Source organism: Cryptomeria japonica, chromosome 6 (genome assembly GCF_030272615.1).
Source record: "Cryptomeria japonica chromosome 6, Sugi_1.0, whole genome shotgun sequence".
NCBI classification, from domain to species: Eukaryota; Viridiplantae; Streptophyta; class Pinopsida; order Cupressales; family Cupressaceae; genus Cryptomeria; species Cryptomeria japonica.
In genome coordinates, this window is record NC_081410.1 from 116883176 (window position 1) to 116908069 (window position 24894).

General features: G+C 38.8%; 1 protein-coding gene across 1 annotated transcript; it reads right to left on the bottom strand.

Annotated features, from left to right (window-relative positions):
- Positions 1 to 23198: 23198 nt before the first annotated feature.
- On the bottom strand, positions 23199 to 23750 carry LOC131074783 (uncharacterized). The gene has a single exon (XM_058011464.2). It carries the CDS (start codon positions 23748 to 23750, stop codon positions 23199 to 23201), a length of 552 nt encoding a protein of 183 aa, XP_057867447.2.
- Positions 23751 to 24894: the final 1144 nt, after the last annotated feature.

Genomic DNA, 24894 nt, shown 5'->3' on the forward strand with positions numbered 1-24894 from the left:
TTTGGTCGTTTTTAATCATTTTTTTATTTTTGAAACTCGGTTTTAGCATTTTAGTGCGTCAAAGTCGCAAAGTAGCGCATACGAAAAAGGAAGTAGCGCATCAAGTTTATTTTAGGGGTGTGTCCGAAATAAAATAGGGTAGCGCATAGAAAATATAGGTTAGCGCATATAGTGAAAATAGCGCATAGCGAATGTCGGGTAGCGCTTTAGGTCAGCAGGTTAGCGCGTAGGGTAGACCTAGCGCATAGGGGTCACAGGGGTTCGCATGGGTAAGGGGGTTTAGCGCGTAGGGATAACCTAGCGCATAAGGTCAAACAGGTAGCGCCCGGGAGGTATAGATTAGTGCGTGGGTAGGTTTTAGCGCATAGGGTAGATTAGGTGGCGCATAGGGGAAAAGGTTAGCGCGTAGAGGCAGTCTAGTGCATAGGGTAAATAGATTAGCGCATAGGAAAAATAGCTTAGCGCGCGGGTAAAGTTTAGCGCAGCGGGAGTCTGTTTTAGCGCATCTGAAAAAAAATTTGCAAGATGAGGTGTTTTGTAAATTTGTTTTGTCTGATGTCGTGATTTTATGGATTTGTCCAATATGAGTGTTGATATAACTTGTTTTGATGTGCGATATTTCAAGTTATGTATTGATATCAATGTGGTGTTTTGATCAAAATATGATTTATTTGCGTACCCTGTTTCAAGTTCAATGTGTGAAGCCTGATTTGTGTTACAAGCTGGTATGGGTTGGAAACTTGAGTTGTGTTACAAGCTGATATGAGTGGGAAACTTGAGTTGTTTTACAAATTTATGTGATTGTGGAGACTTGAGTTGTGTTACAAGTTTTGATATGGTTTTTGATAACTTGAGTTATTTTACAATCGTGATATGAAATGATAGGATTTTGAACTTCATATAGATGAGCAAATTGTTTCAGGTTGTTGATGTGAGTTTGATTTTGATATCGTTGTTTTGATGTGAAGACTGATATTGGATTTGTTTTGTTTGTTGACAGGAGCGATTGGGTGTGGTGCAGTCGAGGGAGAGATTTCTGAGACCGTGGACATTGATACCGTGGTTGTCTCAGGCCGATCTTGACATCATTGAGAGATGTGGGTTGACCTCCCTTTTGGATATGCCTCGGTTCACTGTGAACCGAGGGCTACTGACAGCACTCGCAGAGAGGTGGCATAGCGACACAAACACCTTTCATTTTGCTACTGGAGAGATGACAGTCACACTAGAGGACTGTTACAGGATCCTACGGATTCCCATAGTAGGTGCACTACTACCATATGAGCAGTCGGAGGAGGGTGGGACAGAGGCACTGCGCCGTATCTTCCATGATGAGACGGTTTGTGGCTATGAGATCCCGTGGCAGGAGTTTTTGGACCTGGATTATGCGCCACTACCATCTGTACTAGCAGGGTTTATTGGTGGATTCCTTTGTCCTGATCGCAGGTCAAAGGGATTCTCTGTGGGATGGGGGCTGGTATTGGAGGAGATGGTCACACAGGGCTGGAGATTTTCATGGGGATCAGCTATGCTAGCCCATCTATACAGGGGGCTACATAAGGTAGTATACCTCGGTTACTGCAGTTTGTCAGCTGGCGTGACACTGTTACAGGTATGGTGTTGGGAGCACATTCCAGCGGCGAGGCCACTAGCAGACAGGGACAGGCCCGTGGGATGCGCATATGCGTATGGATACAGGGGTCTAGTTGTCCAGCGTAAGCTGGGCAAACTAGAGCATTGGAGGAGAGTGCTTGATGATATAGATATGGTCACCTGGCAACCGTACACAGGATGCGAGGTGTGGGCAGAGGACGGGCTGGAGATGCCCTTTGTTTTTATGACCAGATACCTGATCGGGAGGACCCCGTTTGTGATAGAGAGGTTTGTGGTGACCCGATTTTTGAGGCAGTTTGGGCGCCAGCAAGGTATTCCACAGGGAGAGTGCCTATATGCACGGCGGCGGCAGGATGTAGGTGATTGGGGTCCGACCATTGATAGCGCAGTGGTGGTGGAGGAGTTTGTCAGGCTAGTAGGGCAGATATGGGATTATGCCCCGGAGATTCAGGATGCAAGCATGACCGATGAGTTTGCCAGATTGTTTGTTGTGCAGGCGGTGGCCAAGATATCTGATCCTGAGGAAATGAGGCCAGCATTTGATTCCGATGAGGAGGAGGGAGAGGGAGATGATGATGATGATGATGGAGAGGATGGAAGAGATGGACGAGGGAGAGGAGCCAGAGGGAGGCGGGGAGGTAGAGCTAGGAGAGGAGATAGGGGTGTGGAGAGAGCAGTGAGATAGGGGATGATAGACAAGGGGAGAGGTGGATTGGCTATTGGAGCCGGTGGAGAGGGGAGAGTGGGGGAGGTGCTAGCTAAAGTGGGGGGTGTTGATGAGGCGAGGTGACCAGCATAGAGGAGGAGGACAGATTTTCTCCCACCTCCAGCACCAAGGATAGGCAGGGTAGGAGGAGTTGCCCCTGCACAGGTACCACTACGGGTTCGGGTCCCTACACATGTTGAGGATGCGCAGATCCGGACCCTACAGGTGACTGTACAATAGCTACAGGCACAGATTTTGACATATCAGCAGCATATTTCTCAGTTGACCACTGAGCGGGACACTGAGATAGAGCGGAGGGGGCGAGCGGAGGAGGTGGTATCCAGCATGCAGAGAGCAGCTGCGGGTGGTCCGATGAGAGACACCCTGAGAGAGCTAGCACTGAGAGCCCAAGAGGCGGAGTACTATCGGCGGCATTATGAGGCTGTGGTACCCAGGGACCGGCGAGTACAGAGCTTTGCACAGTCAAGATCTAGTCGATCTCGAGATACTGGGTCGTGGTCTGAGAGCCGAGGTGTGACAGGGCCACCGAGACAGGACCCTCCTGGAGATCCAGGGGCGGGTGCATCTGGAGCTAGACCATCTCTATCAGGGGATAGTCATACTTGAGAGACGTGGTCTCTGTTGTATTTTTTATCATTGTTATTCTTTGTACTGGACACAGTGTGGATACATTTTGTACCTTTTGATCATTTTTGAGATATATATATATGGCACCATTTTCTTTGATCATGTGGTGTGTTCATATGGATGCATGTTATGTGGGTTATTTCTTTATGATGATGTAATGCTTTAAATATATGATATAATGTATGATGCAGGATGTATGTTTTTATATGCTGTGAGATGTATCTTGAAAACGAGATGTATGATTTGATAGGCAACTAAATGTAAAATGATATGCAAACATGTTAAATGATATGCAACTAATTGTAAAATAATATGCAACTATGTTAAAATGATATGCAACTATGTTTTTGGTAGCATCCTCATTCTGCATTTGCCATCCGATATAGCCATATGTTTGCTTTCTTTGTAGATATCATCATTGAGCATTGATTTGTTTAGGATATGTTGAAAATTTATACAAGCATAATGGTATAATTGAACCATAATGACCTGAGAAAAATTTACATGATGTTTGATTTTGCAAGATAGCACAAGCATCAAGGTATAATTGAACCAGGATGACCTGAGTGTGTATTGCGTAAACAGACAAGATTAAATCATTTGTATGCGTGAAATGGAATCAGGCCTTCAGTGATATTCGAGGTATCACGTCTCGAGGCAAGTATTCACACAGCACAAATGATCACCTCCCAGATAGAAGACTAAAAAAATATTGGAAGCTCCTCATGATCTCTAGCTTTGAAGCTTTTTAGTGAGAAAAGGAAGAGAATCCAATAATTCAAAAAGTTCAAAATGCAAAACTAGTTAAGATCTTTATGCGATAATGCAACATTGAGTACTTCAGAAAATCATCCATCCTTGGTATTTTTGTGAATTGTTTTGTTTTGCGATGAAGCATAGTTTTTGGTTTGTTGGATGTCATGCTTTTGAGTTTTGCAAATAGCCTTGATGTCTTGAATGTTTGTAATATTGAGATGATTTGAATGCCCCTAGCTGAGCGTCCTCTTGATGTGAATATGTACAGTGATTTCGAAGCCATGGTGGATTGTGGTAAGAGTATATATATGGATAAACAGGATAGTGACTACGCTAAGTATGTCCTGAATGGATATGTGCTAAGTGTCGGGCAATGGCCGATAGTGTTTAGATGGACAAATAGTAGCGAGATAGATAGAGGAGCCCTTTTTTCACAAGAGCGCCTGTTTACCAGGTTTTCACCATTTGTTTTTATTGTACTTTATGTTTTTTCCTTTTCTGGATTTTTTGATTTTTTTGCTTATTTTGGCTTTTTCCGTGCACTAGGCTACTTAAGTGTAGTATTTCTTCAGATGGATGTTGTTAGTTGGTTCATCGAGCACATCTCCTTTTGAAGTTGTTAGCTGATAGGCACCTAATCCATAGACTGATATGATAACATAGGGACCCAACTAGTTAAGTTCAAATTTCCCTTTCTTTTCCCGATCTTGCTGATTTCTTGGATTTTCTTTGAGGACTAGGTCACCAACTTTGAAGTTGCGGGGAATGACCTTGTGATTGTAGCTCCTGCATATGCGTTGCTGATATGCTTTGAGATGAGTATAAGCATGCTGACGTCTTTCATCTAATAATTCAAATTCTTGCAGTCGGTTAACTCGATACTCTTCATCTGGGATTAAACCTTTCAAAGAGACTCTGAGAGATGGGATTTCTACCTCCAGGGGTAAAATGGCTTCTGATCCATATACCAAGGAGTATGGTGTTGCTCCTGTAGGTGTGCAGATGCTAGTTCTATATGCCCAAAGTGCTGGATTGAGTTGTACGTGCCAATCTTTGCCTGCATCATTCATTGTTTTCTTGAGGATTTTCAGTATTGTCTTGTTAGACACTTCCGCTTGACCATTTCCCTGTGGGTAGTATGGTGTAGAGAACCTATGTTGGATTTTGAATTTTTCACATAGTTCTTGGACATCTTGATTTTTGAAAGGTCGTCCATTATCTGTTATGATTGAACTTGGAATACTATATCTGCAAATCAGATAATTGAGGATAAAAGAGGCAATTTGTTTCCCAGTCACTGTGGTCATGGGAACTACTTCTATCCATTTGGTAAAGTATTTTGTTGCTGTTATAATAAACTTGTGTCCATTTGAAGATGAAGGATGAATTTTGCCAACTAAGTCTAGTCCCCACTGACAAAAGGGTCAGGATGTTGTAAATGGCTGCAGTTCCTGTGTTGGGGCATGTATGAGATTACCATGGATCTCGCATTTAGGACATTTCTTGGCGAAGTGATATGAGTCTTTCTCCATTGTAGGCCAGTAATATCCCATCCTTAGAAGCTTTTTAGCAAGAGTAGTACCACTTGAATGTGTGCCACAAATACCTTCGTGAAGCTCGTGTAAAGCAGAATCAGAATCATTACAATCAAGGCAACGAAGAAGAGTACCATCTAGACCTCGATGATACAAAGTATCAGCGGTAAGGGTGTAATGGGCAGCTTGTCGGATAAAGTTACATTTTTGGTTACGGGATTGGTCAATTGGTAAGATATTGTGCTTCAGGTAGTTGTATATTGGTCCATATAACGGAGAATCTGAACTAGTCAAGGCATAGATAACCTGGGATTCAGAGTGGTCATAGGCGGGGGAGAACAGTTGCTCTACCAGGAACTCATAACGACTCTGTTGTTCTGGAATTTGTAGTAATGAAGCAATAGTAGCCATTGCATCGGCTGCTTTGTTGTTTAATCTCGATATTTGCTCGAAGGTGATGTATACAAAATATTGTTTGAAGTCATCCACCATTCGTTTGTAGGGTAGTAGCTTGTCATCCTTTGTCTGATAGTTGTTGTTGATTTGATGGATGACCAATTGCGAGTCTCCATAGACCTTTAACTCTGTGATTTTCCATTCTACGGCCATTTTGATGCCTATAACCAATGCCTCATATTCAGCCACATTATTTGTGCATGAAAACATAAGCCTATGTGATCTTGGTATAGTGTGTCCTTCAGGAGTGATGAACAAAATGCCAGCACCTAAACCATGTTGTGTATAGGATCCGTCAAAGTATAGGGTCCATTGTTTGGTAGAAAGAGCAAGAACGTCCCTGTCTGGAAATTCAATCTCCATAGTGTGTTTGCCTGGTAGCGGTGCTTCAACCAATTGATCTGCAATTGCTTGTCCTTTGATTGCTCGTCTTTCTATGTATTGGATTTCAAATTCACTAAGAATCATGACCCATTTAGCCAATCAGCCTGTAAGAGCTGCTTTGCTGAGTAGATATTTGAGAGGATCAATTTTTGCGACTAGCTTAATGGTGTGTGCTAGCATATAATGTCGGAACTTCTAAGATGCGAAGACCACTGTTAGGCAATCCTTTTCAATGAAGGTATAGTTGAGTTCATAGCCATTCAATGTCCTACTGATGTAATATATGGCGCGTTCCTTCCCTTGTTGATCTTCTTGTGCCAATAGTGCCCCCAGCGATATATCTGTTGTTGAGATATATAGGATAAGAGGCTTTCCTGCGACTGGTGGTACCAGAACTGGTGGATTCATCAGGTACTGTTTGATTTGGTAAAAAGATTCTACACACTTGGTCTCCCATTTGAATGGTACATTTTTGTGTAGTAAATGGTTAAATGGTAGACTTTTATCTGCTAGCTGAGCAATGAATTACCTGATTGATTGAAGTCATCCTTGTAGAGATCTGAGTTGACTGATATTCTTTAGTGGTAGCACATCCATAATGGCTTGTACCTTTGTTGGATCTACTTCAATACCTTTAGCTGAGACAATGTAGCCTAGTAACTTGCCTGATGTAACCCTGAAGACACACTTCTTAGGGTTGAGCCTAACTTGGAATTTCTCCAATCGATCAAATGTTTTTGTTAGGATGCTGAGATGTTCTTCCCTAGTGAAGGATTTAGTGAGTAAATCATCCACATAGTCTTCCATAAATGTATGCATCATGTCATGGAATATTGTGGTCATTGCTCTTTGGTAAGTGGCTCCTGCATTCTTTAAGCCAAAAGGCATAACATTCCAACAGTACATTCCCCAAGGACAGGTGAATGTGGTTTTATCTTGATCTTCTAGGGCTATTTTGATTTGATTATAGCTTGAGAAACCGTCCATTAGTGATAGCATGGCATGGCCTGCTGTGAAATCCACAATTATGTCGATACTGGGCAGAGGAAAGTCGTCCTTTGGACAAGCTTTGTTGACATCTCTGAAGTCAGTGCATATTCTGATACTACCATCTGGTTTTGATACTGGAACGATGTTGGAAATCCATTCTGCATAGTCAATGGGTCAGATGAATCCGACGTCTAATAATTTCTTTAGTTCAGTTTTGACCATGAGTGCCACTTGTGGATTCATTTTTCGTAGTTTTTGCTTGACTGGTTTAACTCCTGAAGAGATGGACAAGTGATGCATGATTAAGTGTGGATCCACTTCAGGCATATCAGCATATGACCAAGCAAAGTTAATTTGTTGTTCTTTAAAGAAAATGATGAATGCTGATCTTTCTTCCTTTGTTAGAGATTCTGCAAGGTGTAGGTTTCTGACTGCTTCTGTGGTACCAATGTTGATTGATTGAGTGGGCTCAATCAATATGGGTGATCACTCATGAAAGTGCTCAGGAAGAGTGTCAAGTCTCCCATCGTGAGGTTCCTTAAATAGGTTTTCACCCTTAGATGCGTCCTTTATTTTTACTTTTCTGTGATCTAGAGCTGCCATTGACTGGTTTTCAGCATCAGATCCTTTATTTTGTTCATTTTTGCGATTGAGAGACTTGGCACTCCCTGGTTTGTAGACATCATTACGTTGTTCACTGGTAGAGTTTGTTTCTGGTTTTACAGTACATAGGTAATGGATAATAGACTCATCATCTGGGAAAATTGGTAGATCATGGATTTCAGGTTCATCCCAGTCGATGAGGTCAGGAAAGACAAGCGGTAAGGAATCGTTAGGTGGATCAAGTTCGGCTACTGTGAGTGTTAGGACAGAGTTTTCATCGGGATTGTTCTTGGTTTTAAAGAAGTCCAAGATTTCATTGAGGTCTTCGATGGTATTATCTTCCACATAGACTTGTTCATAATGTTTCTGTTCGCTTTCCCCGGTGTCATAGATATTTTGCGGTCCAAATTCAAGAGGTCAATCTTTTGCGTTATGTTCTTTTTGAGAAAGAGATATAGAATCAGTATCATTAGGGATATCTGTAGTAGTATTGGAACAGGTACCCCATTCATATTCATTGGAATCAGTCTCTGAGGCATCATCCCAGATTCTATCAGTGTTGTAAACTGGTATGTTGTATGGTGAAAACAATTTTTTGATGATAGATACCATTTTGATAGTTTTTGTTGATTCTGTGTCAGATCCGTCTTCTATTTTCTGTATTTGTTCATAGACTTTGCTTCTTCGGGGAGAAACAAAGGTATCCGGAGATGATTTTATTGCTTCTTGAAATATTGGTGTTTGAATATGAGCTGCTGCTACAGACATGGCCCTTTTGTGTTTTAGAAACTTTTCCTGATGTAACTTCCGATCCTGACGTTCCCATGCCTTGCGGATTGTTTCTGCTGATTCAAAGAGTGCTTCCTACCAGGATTCTTCTTTGTACTTCGTCTTTACTTTCCATTGACGTTTCGTAGTTAGGTGGGGTGGCCTTTTTAATAGGAAGGTAAGCTTACAACCCAAGCCTACTTTGTTTCTATTGGGTTGTGAAGGAAGATTTATAGGTTCAGTGACTCCTTCCTTGCGTTTCCCAATAGGTCCTTTACCGTCATATCCCATTTGCTGCATGATTAAGTATCCTTTTCCATATAGGTGTGTAGGTAGAACAATATCCAGAGCAGCCGCTCTATTATCTTCTTTCTCATCTTTGTATAACCAGCTAAGAATATCCTTGTCTTCTGATTCATGTGCCAAAGTGCCCAATTGGATGAAGGTACCATCAAATTTGGTGATGGGCTGAGTGACCAGATGTGTTGATGTAGTAGGCAATCCATGAGATCTAGGTGATGTTGGCAATTTGGCCAAACATAAAGGCTCCAAAGAGTATTCTCCTATACCTTGGTCTTTGATTTGCATCTTCTGTTTGAAGTCTCCCCATAAGGAGTTGGATTTTGCCGTTTGTTGATCTGATGTTGAAGATACTGCTTTTCTCTATTATGAGGAACTAAACTATCTTGGGCTGCCCCCATTGCATTGCAATGTTGAAATGGATTGTGATCAGTAGATATGGAGACTTCTTGTCCGTCATAAGGAAATTTGACACACTGGTGATACGTAGAAGGTACTACTTGCATTTCATGTATCCAGGGTCGTCCTAACAAAATATTGTAGGTGAGCTCAATATCTAAGACCTGACATATAGTGTCCTTTTGTACTGGTTCGACTTGAATGGGTAATATCACAGTTCCTTTAGAGGACCTTTCCTCATCATCATATGCCTTTATGGTAATCTTTTTGCAAGGATCAATAGATTCTTTTGAGAAGCCTAATGCACGGATAAGCTTTAAAGTACATATATTAAGTCCGGCTCCTCCATCTATTAGGACTCTTTTTACTCGGTGTTTGCAAATAATGACTTTGATATGGAGAGGAGTATTATGCAGATAGCTTAAGGAAGCATTGTCATGTTCTGAGAAGGTGAGGTTATGAGGTCCAGTCATATGGGCAACCATGGATTGAAATTTGTTTGTATCCAAATTTTGAGGTACATTGGTTTCCAATAGCGCTTGTTCTAATATGTCTTTGTGCTTGGGTGATAGTTTCAGCAATTCTAGTATAGATATCTGTGCTGGAGTTTTACAAAGTTGGCTAACCAAGTCATATTGGATTTTTGGTGTGGTAGTCGTAGGTGCAGTATGTCCTTTCAAGACATATTTTTGAGTTCGGGTTGTTACATTGACAGATTCATGATCACGCTTATCTCTGATGGTGATGACATTTACTTGATGATCTTCAGCTGATATGTGATTTATGGTGTTGTTGTAGATATGGTTGATACGAGTTCCGCGTGTATCATTTGAGGTTGAAGCTCCATCTTTGTAATTTGGAAGAGGATTTTTAAAGGCTCCATGATCACTATTTGTTTTGAGACCATCTATGGTTAAGTCACCTCGATCAATCATATCTTGTACCATGTGTTTTAACCTCATGCAATCGTTCATCTGATGACCCTTGTTACGATGGTAATCACAATAGTGTGAATCATTCCACCAAGGTGGTTTGATTTGGGGTTCATAGTTGCTAATTGGAGGCAAAGAAAGAATCTTGTGTGCCAAAAGTTCTCTGAATGCTGATTCTAGTGATTGCCCCAGTGGTGTGAAGATACGCTTTTGGAAATTGTTCGTGTTGTTGCGTGAATTGTTGCTAGGTCCTGGATTCATGTTTTTGCTTTGAGTATTATTGGTGTTGTTTGTGTTGAGTTGTCCTTGATCGGTGTTTGGTGCATATGTGTGAGCATTTGGATTAGCAGTTTTAGGATTTTTTCGTGTTTTGAGGATTTTTGGATAATGCGAGCACTGGTTGTTTAGATTTGGGATCATATGATTCATTGTTGCCTTCGTTTTTGTTTCGAGTCCAAAATCGAGATTTGTCAAGGTTGGTGTTGTTCTGGTTATTGTAGTTTGATGAGTTTGTTCCTTCCTTGTAGAATTTGAGTGTTCCTTTTTTGACACATGCTTCCTCTACTTGAATGCCATTCTCAATTAATTTAGCGAAAGATGGTATGCATTGAAGTTTTAGTCTGTAACTCATTTCACTATTCAAGTTATCGATGAAGATTTCCATTTTCTCCTTCTCGGGAATATCTCGAGGATATCTGGATACCATACGTCGCCAGCGTTGAAGGAATATCATGAATGTTTCATTGTTCTTTTGTTTGGTGTTGCAAACATCTAGCATGGTTATGGCATGTTGGATGTTGTAGGAATATTGGGTTATGAATTTGTTAACCAATTCATCAAATGATCTGACAGGTGGTGTAATTTTGGATAACCATTCCATGGTTTGCCCTCCCAAGCTTCTAGGGAATAACCTCATCAAATAGGTGTCATTATGAGCAAATTCAAGGCTCAGTGTGCAAAATTCTTGAACATGATCTTGGGGATCACTTTTCCCATCATATTTATCAAATTTGGGAACGTCTGAGTTTGGAGGAAAAGGCACCATGTTTAATCTTCTGTCAAATGGATAAGGACAGATTTCGTTTAAAGAGTACCGCACTGTTGTCCCTTGTTGCATATCCTGTATTTGCCTTTGCAACATTTGCATTTGTTGAGTAAGGGCAGCCAAAAGTATACTGTCTTGTCGAGGGAAAAGTTCTTCCCTTGTATTTGTTCTCAGCTGAAAAGGTGTGGTAAATGGTATATTTTACTCTGGTGCTTCTAGTTCGGGTATACGCATTTCTGGTATACGTTGTTCTGGAATGTGTTGCTCAGGTATGTGTTGTTCAAAGTTACGAGTTTCTTCTTCTCTTTGTTGTTCTTGATATGCATATTGTCGAGATCCATTTTTAAAGATGTTTGAGTCAAAATCTTCGGGAAGTTTAACGCCTTTACTTGTAAGCATGAGCAGGTATTTTTCTTTGTCATTTTCCATGAGCCTTTCTACAAGCTTCTGGAATGAAGGGTTTTCCTGACATTCTTGAAGAAGTGCTTCAGTAATTTCAGGTTCTTTTAGGGGTGGAACTTCAAAAGGATTTGACAATCTTCGATTCATACTAGACTCAGCGTGTGTTTCACTTTGTTTGTTTCTTTGAGAGCGAGTAACAAGCATTTTAGTAGAAACTCTCAGTGATGAAAGGGACAAAAGCCTCGTTGATATGTTGCTCGGGGGTGGGTGGTTTTGGTCGAGATATGTTATAAGTGATACACTCGTTGGGTAAGAATGTTGGATTGATTTTTCCGCCGCGGTTTATGATTTGATTGAAAGCAGACTTTTGACAGTAGGCTCTTGTCTTCAAGGGTTCCTTGTCAAATTCGTTGGATTTTTTTGGATATAACGTTTGACGTGATGAAGGAATACCCGATGAGATTTGAAGAGTTGACGATTGATGTATAAGAACTTGTTTCTCTTGATAAATTTTGAAAAACTAGGTTGTTGCTTCTTCAACGTGATGTTACGATAAAGGTTTTTTCTTCTCAGAATATGAGGATTAGTCATGCATGAGTGATCAATGGTTTCCTTTGATTTGTTTGGATTCAGTTGATCTTGTTTGAAGAATTTCAAATCTTACTTTATCAAAGTGAAGGTTTAGATGCCCCTTCACGACAAAGTGTGTCGAATGATATGGATAAAAGCCTCCCGATATGGAAACTTGATTTGACAACTTGAAAATTTTAAACAAGTGTTTTTGTGAGATAAAATCCGTAAGATGGTAAAGGATTTTGTTGATACTAATGATGAGGTTTCCCGATTATGATAAGATAGATATGTTTTATCGTGCGATTTATTTAGGATTTTACAACGTTTGTTTTGACACAAATTTAGCTCAAGAAATAATCTTAACGGTTTGTTTTTGCTACTCTTTTGGACGAAAAATGATGTTTGATGGAGAAGGCTTCTGAAAATATTTTTGAAATTTTTAAAATTTCTCCCTATTTTGCCCTCTATTTTTTGTGTTTTGGATCACGCGCTAAAACAGAGACTATATGCACTACAAAATTTACCCCACGTGCTAAAACAATGACCACACGTGCTAGGTTGCCCCCAGACACCCACTAAAGTTTTGAATGGTCAAATTTGTTTTCTATTTGGTATGAAAAATCTATACACTACCCTGGGCCTGCAACGCGCTAACCTGTGAACCCGATGCGCTAATGTTTAGCCTCCACGCGCTAAGCTGATGCTTCAACGCACTAGACTGTTTCTTTGATGCGCTAAATGATTTCACACTGTTTTGTTTTGAGATGAAATGCTACTGTTTGGAACCGACGCGCTATTTTGATGTTTTGATGAGCTAACTAAAAGTCTGCACACGCCAAGAAGTTGCTCTTATGCGCTAAACTGCCCTGATGTTTTGTTTTTTTTTTGTTGATTTTTTTCAAATTTTGAACTTTTGTTGTGAAATTTTCAAATTTGATGGATAATTTTCTGAAGTAGTAAATGCAAGCACGGCACAAAAAGTACAACCATTTTTCCTAATCTAACAAAAAGTGTATGTTCTGCGAGGATGTGTTCAAATCTCCAATGTTTTAACAGGTTTTGATATGAATAATACACTTCAGAAAGACTCTTTAGTCAAAGGTCATAAATAACATCATAGTCCACTAGTCTCGATACTCTGTCAACTCAAACAACCATGTCACCCCTAGAGGACGCCCGTTTTTTTGCCTTTTGCTAGAAATTAACCAAAAGTGAATCGCTTCACAGTTGAGTAGTTATCTTGGGAGATATATGGTGAGTAATCTTGGGGGCGGATTCTTCCCCACCCTTGCACTATGATGTTATAAATGTCTGGTTACTGACTCGGTTCAAAGCTTCTATTTCTATGGTTCATAATCAAGCTTCTCATTTGGTCGTCAGTGATAAACTCCCTTAGGAGGCTTCCCAACCTTTAGAACAAAGGCTTTACGTATCTCAAGGATACTGGGGGAAGGCTAATCGCTGCGCGCAACCGTTGAAAAGGACTTTCGTCACTTTCCACTTTTGATTATAGTGGGTTGGAGCTCTTGGCATCAAAGTCATTCCCCACTTAGGTCGTTCCCTTCACACCGGTCATAAACGACTTTAAGAGTTGATTTCAACTCCTCGGGAAGGCAAGGCTGCTAAAGGATTTATGCTTGAAGTAAAGAAAGCTTTTAAGAGTGGTCTGGATTTTTGATCACCTAGTTAAGGGGAAAGCATATTCCTTCCACTTTCGAGACAAGGCAATCAAGTTGTTCGTTTTAGCCTTTAAGATAAATGATTTGCTAATTTCTATTTGGAGATGTTGCTCCAACAAGCATGATGTTCTTTTTAACTCTTCATAGCGATGATTTTCTAATCTAGGAAAATAATTTGGTCAATAAAGAAAAATTTTGATCTTTGGTGGTCAACAAAAGAAATCGATAAAAGAAAATTTCCAGCTCTACCTACAAAAAATTGTCAGAGTCCTACAAAATTCCAATCAAATAGTTAGAAAAATCTGGATTTTGGTGGACTTCTACTAGTCTAAGTTTAATTTCGGTTACAATTTTAATTTTTGCCTTCTGTCTGTGATGCGCTATAGAAAGGACTGTACACGCTACAATATAACCTAGATGCGCTAAACTTATGTCTAAATGCACTACACTATTTGCTGGATGCGCTACTCTGTGCGTCGAACGCGCTGCTCTGTTTTTCTCCCGTGCTGAGACCTATAGGAAAAGCAATGATTTGATGCACTAAAAGATGGACTTCACGCGCTAGATGATGGACTCTACGCGCTAGATAGTGAAGTGGATGCGCTATTTAGCAGACCCGACGCGCCAAACTATTTTTCAAATGCGCTACTCTATTTTTCTTCTGCCCCGAGACCTACAGGAAAATATTAGTGGAGGTCATGTGCTAAAGAAAGGACTTTACGCGCTAGAGTATAGACCCCATGCGCTAAACAGTAAGCAGGATGCGCTAGACTGTTAATCGGATGCGCTAGGGAATGTTTCCCACGCGCTGATTCTCGTTTTCTACGGACCTGCAAAAGTGGATATATTTCAAAACCGATTAGATATATGGGGTAATGCGCCACGGTGGGCGCCAGAAATGTATGCAGGAAAAGCGGGTCAATAGAACTCAATATGTGAAATGTTCCAAAAAGACTTGTCCACACACACACAGAGGACTTCTTGGTGCAAGCTATGGAGTAATGAAGTATTACTCAGCTTCCCAAGGTTGGTCCCATGGTTCTCTATCTTACAATGTCCCTCAAACCAATTTTTTTGCTCTCAGATCACTGAGCAAAATCGTTTAGGGATGGCAAATGCAAGAACGAGGGATGTTTTTTGCTGGTTTTAATATGAGATGCATCCTAAGCTATGCATGATTGTAGAAATGCAATAAACTAGGTGATAAGATGACAAGGTTAGTATAAATACTATCCTAACATGATATATTAGTCTATGATTGAAGCTAATGATAAAGAAATTATTCTAAACATGCATATTTAGACTAGTTCTTGATTTAAAAGAGGTTAAATGATGAGCATAAAAATGATATATGAAAGCTTGAATGTATTTGAGCATAAGTGTGATACTACAAATTTGAAGGATGATCAAAATGGAGGAATGAGAGCTCTATTTATAGCAAAAACAGGGTAATGGATGGTCAGGATTGAAAGAGTTGATCAAGGGTTGAGTTTGAAAGTTGGGGATCCATGTTTGTAATTGGCACCAATGAAATGGTGACAAGTGTCAACATAGGGTTGGGTTGAGAGAAGGGGTTGGAGGCATTAAATACCTGAGAAGACCTTAGGGTTATCTAGAAGGTAAGGGTCAAGTCTAAATTAAGATTATACATTGGATTAAGAGTTAATCCAAGGATAAACCCTTGTGCAAATGTTTAAGAGATAATCATGGTCAAAGCATTAAATATTTGATGAGACCCTTGGGTTGGATGAAGGTTGAGTTAAAAGAAATTCTTTAACCATGTAAGAGGGTTTGAGTTAACCATTAATGGTTATGAAGACTTTGGGGATTTAAGTGGTTGAAGGCTTGGAGCCTTTAATGGTTATCAAAGACTTTGAGGAATTTGAGAAGTGACCTCCCCTTGCTTAGGGATGTGACAAAGTTTAGAAGATGGGTTAGGCTAATTAGAAGCGATTAGAAGAGTCTAGAAGGGATTAGGAATAGGAGTTAGGAAGGCAAGTGGGAGATGTAGGATTTTGCAAGTGGATGGAGGGATAATAGGATTAAATTGAAATAAAGTTAATTTAATTCAATTTCGTTGCAATTAAATAAATTAGATTTATTTAATTTAGGATAACTATTTAATTAAATTTGAATTTAATTAAAAGTGGATAGGGGGGATTTAATTGAATAAAATGATTTATTCATTAAATGAGTATAGTGAATTTAATTGAGTAATTTACTTAATTAAATAGAGGATTGTGGATAATTTAATTAAATTGGATTTAATTAAATAGAGAAATGAACATAAAATATTCATTTAGGAATATGGTCATTTTTATACGTCTACACTTAGAAACTGAAAAAATATTATCGAGACCAAATATATCTAAATTTTATCAAGTCTAACACCCTAGAAAAGATTTGTGAGAGCTAGAGTGAAATTGAACATGGTTTTGTTTATGATAGATATAGTGTTCACAAAAATCAAATCCAAGAGCATAATAATTCAACCTCTCTACAATATTTTAATTTTTAGGGTCCTTATACCCTTCTCATATATATGGCCCATTATTTAATTCCATCTCATTATTTTCTTTGAGGGTAACTTTCTCACAAAAGAAAGAACTCTCTTAGATACCTAGAAAGCACAACCATAAAAAATAGACACAACACTTGTCTTTGTTGCTATTTCCAATGGTGAGGGTGTACGTTCTATAGATGCCACAAGAATAGAAGAAATACTACATTGGATAATGCATGTATCTAGATAAAATAGAGTACCCACAAAAACACACTCAACAAGAACCATAGATACTCACACCATCTTACACCCTCCACTAGAGGAAATCTTGCAGTCTCACATCATTGATTTTTTTAACTAACAATAATTTTCATGTCAAACAAATTGGGACTCTCCCATGACCAACTATGCTCAAATGAGAATCACCATTGAGGTATACTTCCCCCAGAAAAATATTCTCTATACTTTGAAAACCATCTCTAATGGAAGTTCATATTGAAGGAAGTTGTAGATTCTATCAAACATGCACCTTCTAATGCATGAGTTGTCAAAGCCATGATAAAGGTATTTGCATCAAATTTGCATAATCTTGAGAATAATTTTAGACTCATCAAATTGATCATTTTTCTTTTTCATCTTCTCCTATTTGCTACCTCTATAATAATGTTGATTCTTTTTGTAGCTTATTCACTTATCCTTGGACTTTCTAGAAGATTTAGATCTCCCAAGGATTTGAATCTAAAATTTTATTTCTTATTTCTTTTCTACTTCAGTATTTCATGAATAGATAGGGAATCTTTAGTAGATTAATAGGGATTTTTTTATATCTCCTCGATGAGTAACGCAACCACTACCTCATCCATTTTGATTACTGAGATTGTGCTTCCAACTTCCATCACTGAGTGATCTTATGAGTTTGAAAAAGAACACATGTCATCCAAAAATTATCCTCTATTTTCACTACAATAGAGTGTAACTAGGCCACAATCATATTGAATATGTTCCAATGCTTGAACATTGAACCACCATTATCCATTCTTAAGTTGTATAAATTCCTTCTCAATAAAATCTTGTTAATTAGGGATTTATCTTGGTAAAAGTCTCTCAGTTTCTTCCAAACAACTTGTCTGGTGGCTACTTCAAGTACATTTAACAAAATAGAATTTTCTAAGTAGGGCCTACTGAAGTTTTTTTCTTTTCTCTCAAAATAGATCCTACTTGTTGTGTAACAATGCAATCAAGGGTTTAGATCTAGAAACAACAACCCATAGATATATTTCAATGAACAGATCCTCCATTTTCAGATTCTATGACTCAAATTTAGTGCCTATAAATTTCTTCACCTTTTTATTTGGCGTGCTTACCATTTTACTACAATAATATCTCCTTCTACATACTTTCTCCCACCCAATCCAAGATTAGCACAAAAATATTATCTCTAATACCCAAGACTTATGGTGATCAAGCTTTGATACCAAATGAAAAGAAGCAAATGTGCAAAGTACACTTCTTAAACTAATGTATGAGAAGAAATATGTGTAGAAGCTAAATTGATTATATAGCTACAAGGAAATAAACACCAAATCAATGTACCATAACAAGAGTATCATTAATAAGAGATTTGGATTAATTTTTGTAGCTTAACAATAGCTAAAAAATGAAACCTCCATGTAAAACACTTAATAAATAGAAGAACAAATATATGAAACCATCAAATTGTAATTAAGAAACCATGAACTAAAACCCTTAAAAATTTGGTACCCAAAACCCTAGTAAAAATTTTAATATCCAAACCCCAAGATAAGTACTTGTAGTTTATAAATAACATATTCCTTCAACCTCCATAACCTTGTCATAATCCACTCACTAACTTGTGCACTCCAAGTGGAATCCATTTTATATCTATTTGAAGATTCCTTATGGCATGTCATAACATGTATCATAAGTTGGTCAAAAAGTGTAACTCCCTCTTAGAACTCTCTTATGTGTCATAAATGTTCTTACATTTTTATGTGGGAAGCCCAATTTTTGGAGGCCATAACTTTTGATCTGAGAAGTTACATTTTTATGTTATATATCTCAAATACTATATTTTTTATTTCTTACATCAAGATACAAGGTTGAGACACCTTTCGTAACACTCTCTCTCATTTTTAAAACATCTTGTAAGATCAAGGTAATAACAACATTTTCAACTATTTTCTCAAGGACAAGAAGCACATATTATAGCACCCAAACTTCTATGTTTTGACTCATTTCATTAATACATATATGGCATTATGTTTAAGTATTAGATTTATTAAGAATTACTATCCCATCCTTTCCATGTCATAAATAAAATTATTTTGGACATATATGTCATTCTATAGGAGTTGAGAAAATACAACACCACAGGAGCCCAAATAATCCCTGCAAGCTGAAAAACCTGTTACAAGGAGAAGCAATGGAGAAAATCACAGAAGGAAAGAATACACAGGAAAAATATGCTCCAAAAAATGAGAGCTCAATAATCTCCAAAATGTATTGTCAATAATAATCCTTCTTTATACAATGAAAAGAAAGAACTCAACCTTTAATAGGTCAAGAAACCCTAAAAGGGAAAACCTAGGTTTGCACATAATAATTAATTAAAATAATTGATTATATGCACCTAAAGTTAGCTTAAGTGTAAAAGAGATAAAGGGAACTTAAATAATTAAACAAATAATGTTTAATTAATCAAGTAAATACCCGAATACTCTAACACCCCCCCTTAAGCTAGACTTAGGGAGAAGCTAAAACCTAGAACAGCTACTGAAAGCAATAAAGATGGGTCCCGGCAACAAGGCCTGATCAGGTACCCAAATACAATGAAATCTCTATGAATTGGAGAAATAGAGAAAACCACATGGGAACAAAACTCTACTCCAAAAAGAGATAAAAAGAACACCACTGAAGCATGAAGAACCTACAAACTCTGTCGAAGAATAACTGCTGATCTGAAGAACCTCCACTGAACTAGAACATGACCAGGTAGAGAAAACTGTAATCTGCATGAGTGCCCTCAAATGACACTACTTGAATCAGATGGCAAACAAGGAAAAAAACAACTGAAATCAAAGATACAGATGGCATGAGAAACCAAAGCCTGAAGAGCTGATCAATTGAACCACAGAAGCAGTAGAACCAACAGGATAAAACTCCCCATAATGCAGAAGTGGGAGAGGGACAGGAACACTAAAAAGGACGGCCAAAAAAAGTGCATGACGAAGAACCAAGAACATCAAAGGTGTTGAGACACATCATCATGAGACGAATGTCGTGGAAGGAACACTCACTTGACAAAGGAAGATGGCAAACAACAGGCAAACATCAACCCCCTCATGGCACTTGATCAATAGTGCATGTACAACAAGACACAAGATATGCAAGATTCCAAGTAAACAATGCATGATGGCACTTTATCTCAGTGCTTTTGTATAAATACAAGCTACAATGATAAGAAGACTGGAAATAGAAACGAGAATCAAAACAGAGACACCCTACTCAAAAAAGAGATCCCAGGACTTGAAACAACCACAATATCCACCAGAGTATTGAAAAGAAAAAAATTGAATAAAATATGCAAGGAGCAGAATCTGGAAATAAAACTCATATTTCTGGAAAGTACACAGCACAAGCTTTCCGAAAATATAAAGTTTTCGAAAAACGGAGGTCGGATGCTCATTCTACGTCTCCCGGAGTGCAAACAAGAGACCTCACTTTGACTATAAAAAAAAATAGTCAAATAGCAAAATTGGAAAAAATTACCAACACCATGAGGTCAGCCTCAGAACCAGCTTTTCGATGCCTATTCGTTTTTGAAAAAACGACTCCATATGTCCAAGATAGGGCCAAAAAACCAAACCCCCCTTGAAAAAGCCAAAAAATAGGGAGTCTGGTGGCTCTTTGGTGGTCCGATGACCAGTGGGTGGCTAGTGGGTGGCAGCCTAGTGGTCGTCCGGTGGTGGTCTGGTGGTTGGGCGGCTAAGTCCGAGCAGCGCCCGATCCTAGTGGCGGTTTTTGGCAGGCGGTGGAGCCAACTGGCCGGTCGGGCGGCAGAGGAGGTCGGGGGAGGGTCGGCCGCAGGCGGCGATCGTGGGGCCGACGGGGGCCGGGAGGTGGCTGCCAGGGAGTGGGGGGCTGCAGGCAGCGGCCATGGGGCCAACGAGGGCCGGGAGGCGACAGCTGGGGAGTAGAGGGCCGCAAGCGGCGGCGGCGGCAGCAGGGTCGTCGAAGGGAGGCCGGAAGGGGGTCGGCGGGGGGCAGTGCCGAAAAGTGTAGGGAGGCCGGTAGGGGGTGCGGGGCCCAAGGTCCTACAGGGTCTACGGAGCCAAGGGGCCCACGGTACCCTACGTACCGTGGGATCCCCCCCAAAAAAAAAACTTTTCCCAAAAAAAAATTTTTTAAAAAAAAAAACACTATTTTTTTCACTTGTTTTTTTTTCAATAATTTTTTTTTAAAAGCAAATTTCAGCCTGCATGCCGTAAAAAGGGAAAAAAAAAAAATTCAAAATTGTTTTCTCGATCTGCGTGCCAGGGTCGTATGACCTGGATCTAAGAAAAAAATTCACCCAGAGGCTCAAGAACCAAAATAGGTCAAATTTTATATGACCATAGGGGTTTTTGGGCCTTCTGAGCACAATGGTGAGGTCTATTTAGGCCCAAAGTGCTCAGAAAAAAAAGCTCAAACCCTAGGTACATAAAAAATTCTTGAAACCCCAGATCTGCTTCCAAAGCAAAAATTCTCAAAACAAGAACAGGCAGCTGCAGCTTTGAAGCTCTAATACCATATAGGAGTTGAGAAAATACAACACCACAGGAGCCCAAATAATCTCTGCAAACTGAAAAACCTGTTACAAGGAGAACCAATGAACCAAATCACAGAAGGAAAGAATAGACAAGAAAAATATGCTCCAAAAGATGAGAGCTCAATAATCTCCAAAATGTATTGTCAATAATAATCCTTCTTTATATAATGAAAAGAAAGAACTCAACCTTTAATAAGTCAAGAAACCCTAAAAGGGAAAACCTAGGTTTGCACATAATAATTAATTAAAATAATTAATTATATGCACCTAAAGTTAGCTTAAGTGTAAAAGAGATAGGGGGAACTTAAATAATTAAACAAATAATGTATAATTAATCAAGTAAATACCCGACTAGACTAACACACTCATCATAATATTAAAGGTTAGGTTCTTTGCCAAACATACATGGCATTTTTACTATCATGAAAATTACATGTTTTTATTATTTGTATTAAGATGCAAGCTTGAGACACTTTTCCTAAAAAAAATATGATATTTAATAAAGGGATTAGTAGGCATATCATCAATTAACTAGGAGCATCAACTAAATGAGTTGTTTCCCCATTTTAAATAAACACGAGCATCAAAAATTTAATGGGAAAATGATGCAGTAGATGGAGTTTGGACCTTCATTCTTGAATTGATCTTCAACTTGCTTATGCTAGCTCTAGTATGCCTTAGAGATATCTTTCTCCGAACTCACCTTCATAGACCTTTGGATGACCTACAAATGGTGAATTATCTCTATCTCAAGCCTCTCTTATTTTTGGGACCATGACTATATGCATATCCTTGCCTAAAGTTTGATTTGTTTAACATATGTGCAGTCACGGTGTATGGACAACCAAGCCTAGCATTGGTTCCAAGAATCAAATGAAATTTGGGCTTCACCAAAATCTTGTTCAAGGTTTATACTAATCCAAATCCAAGTGTTCAACTAGATTCAACCCTCCAAATGATTGAGTTTCTCCTTATAGGGTCTAAACTACAATCTTGACTAGCAACCTAGTAGCCCTACAAATGAAGACTGGTGAAAAGTTCTCAGAGATCAAGACAATTATTTATAATAAAAAAAAAAATTTGAGTACCCTTTAAGTAGTTCCAAATAATATATAAAAAATCACTATGGGGTCCTTTGGGACAAAGCTCTCCAATCAAGGGTTTTATCGCCGCAACTAGCCCTACTAGGCCACTTTTTCAAAGTAACCCCTCACCAATGGCTTTGCAAACACTTCTCCTTGATGTGTAGAGTCTCCAAACACCTAAAATGACTCATTTCCATCATTACTTCTCACAAAAATTCCCTCCTAACATGTTGTCTTCCCTTTTTGCCTACTTCACTAGTCTAACACATGATGATGTTAGACTAGGTCTAGAGCAAAATTCTACCCAACTCCATCTTCTCTGCAAAAACCAACAAAATCTCAAAAATAACACACAAACCTACCATTCCACCAAATTGGAGCATTGTTTGTATGGTGGAATGGCAAATTTTTTTACATTTTTTAAACCAAAACCCTTGAAACCTAGGGTTTACAAGCAAATTTTGGAAAAACACTTATATCTTCCTTATTTGTGGATGGAATTCACTCTAAATGGATTAAAAAGAAATAATATTCATACATATTTCATTTGAGTATGGTCTTCCTTTATTTTACGTCCATAGAAGGTTGTACTAAGCACGAGAGCAAAAAAAATTCAATCTAGAATGCAAACAACACATAGCACTTTTAATATTTTTGTCTCAAAATCATCCAACCAACATTTCCTCAAACAAATATAGGCTTTTAAACTTTTTTTGGACTAGAAAATAACGGCCATAACAACCCTTTGAATTTCATGACCTTTCAACTTCCAAAAGCTATAAAGTTGCTTAAGCACCTTTTACAATATTTTCACAATTGTTTTGCATAATGACTCAAAAATGACCCTACATGAAAAAATTGCATAGGAATGGTCATATCATGAAATTATTACATTAAATAAACAAAAAAATACTATTAGACCCTCTAGTTGTATTATTGACCAAATTTTGTCTTAGGTACTCCTGCACCATTCACTCGGAGAACAAAAGAACTCATGCTCCTATTGAGATCAACTCTTGAACTAAGGCTCTATGTTGTTTTATGTCCTCTTCTTTCATCCATGTAGCATCTTTATTTGGCAAGTTATGCCACTTAGCCAAGTACAAATTGTAGACTTTCTTTCTAGTCCTCTTCAACGCCCTTGTGTCCAAGATGCATTCCACCTTCATGGGATGACTTGGAGGTAGATCCTTGACCCACTCTTCAGCTTTAATCCCTGTTGCACCTACTTCTTCTCCTACATCCACAAATCCTTTGAAAGGATAGAGGTCAGCTATATTGAAAATTGGTGAGATGGCTACCCCAGGAGGCAACTCAATCTCATAAGCGTTTTGGCCAAACTTGTGGACCGCCTTGCAAGGTCCAATCTTCTTCTTCATCAATTTGGTGTATTTACCCTTTGGTAACCTTTCCTTCCTCAGATATGCAAACACCAAGTCTCCAACCTTGAATTGGACATCTCTCTTCCTCAAATCTTCATTTTCCTTGTATCTTTCCACACTCTTTTGAAGAGTTTCCTTCACTTGTTGATGTATATCGTGCATAGAAACTACAAAATCCTCTCCTTGGGAACTTATCCTCTCCTTTACTTTTAGGTCTCTCAACTCATAAACACCCCTTGGACTCTTGCCATACACAACTTCAAATGTACTCCTTCTTATACTCTTATTGATTGAATCATTATAAGCATATTTAGCTTGAGGTAGGATGAGACCTCATGACTGTTTGTGCTCCTTAGTGAGGCATCTTAGCAAGTTTTCCAAGAACCTATTGAAAACCTCAATTTTCCCATCTATTTGTTTATGATAGGCTAAACTAAATGTCAAATTGGTTCCCAACTTTTTCCACAAGGTCCACAAAAATGGCCAATAAACATGGAATCTCTATCAGATACAATAGTCAAAGGAAGTCCATGAATTCTTACAATTTCTTTGAAAAACAAACCAACTATGTGAGATGCATCATTAGTAGCCCTACAAGGAATGAAATTTGTAATCTTTCTAAATCTACCAACAACAACATAAACACTATCATACCCTCTTTGTGTCTTACGCAATCCCAAAACAAAATCCATACTGATTGACTCCCATGCGTGGTTAGGTACTGGTAAAGGTTGATATAAACCTGCATTTGAACTTGTTCCTTTGGCTCTTTGGCATACTCCACAACTCTCCACAAACATCTTGATATCCAAATTCATCTTTGGCCAATAGTAGAACCTCTTTACCTTCTCCAAGGTCTTATCATACCCAAAATGTCCACCTACACTCCCACAATGCTTCTCTTTGATCAAATTGGCTCTCATGGAGCACGTAAGGACAAACAACTGAGCACCTTTGAATAAAAAATGCAACACTAAATCTGAATACTCATTGTGAAAATTACCTTGAGACTGATTACAAACAACAAAGATCTCTTTGAAGTCGCCATCCTCTTGGTACATCCCCTTCAATGCATCAACTCCTAGACTTTGAAGTTGTATCTCTTGCACTATCATGGCTCTTCTACTCAAAGAATCAACAACCTTATTAGCTTTTCCTTTCTTGTGCTTGATAGCAAAGGTGTATGCATGTAAATATTCCACCCATTTCATGTTTCTATGGCTTAACTTCTCTTGGTTGTTCAAAAAATTCAATGCATGGTTGTCAGTAAAAATAACAAATTCTTTGGGTAGGAGATAATGTATCC

What these genes read in the sequence shown, in the direction of transcription:
- LOC131074783 (XM_058011464.2), bottom strand. Translation starts at nt 23,750, where the DNA reads ATGCACGATATACATCAACAAGTGAAGGAAACTCTTCAAAAGAGTGTG.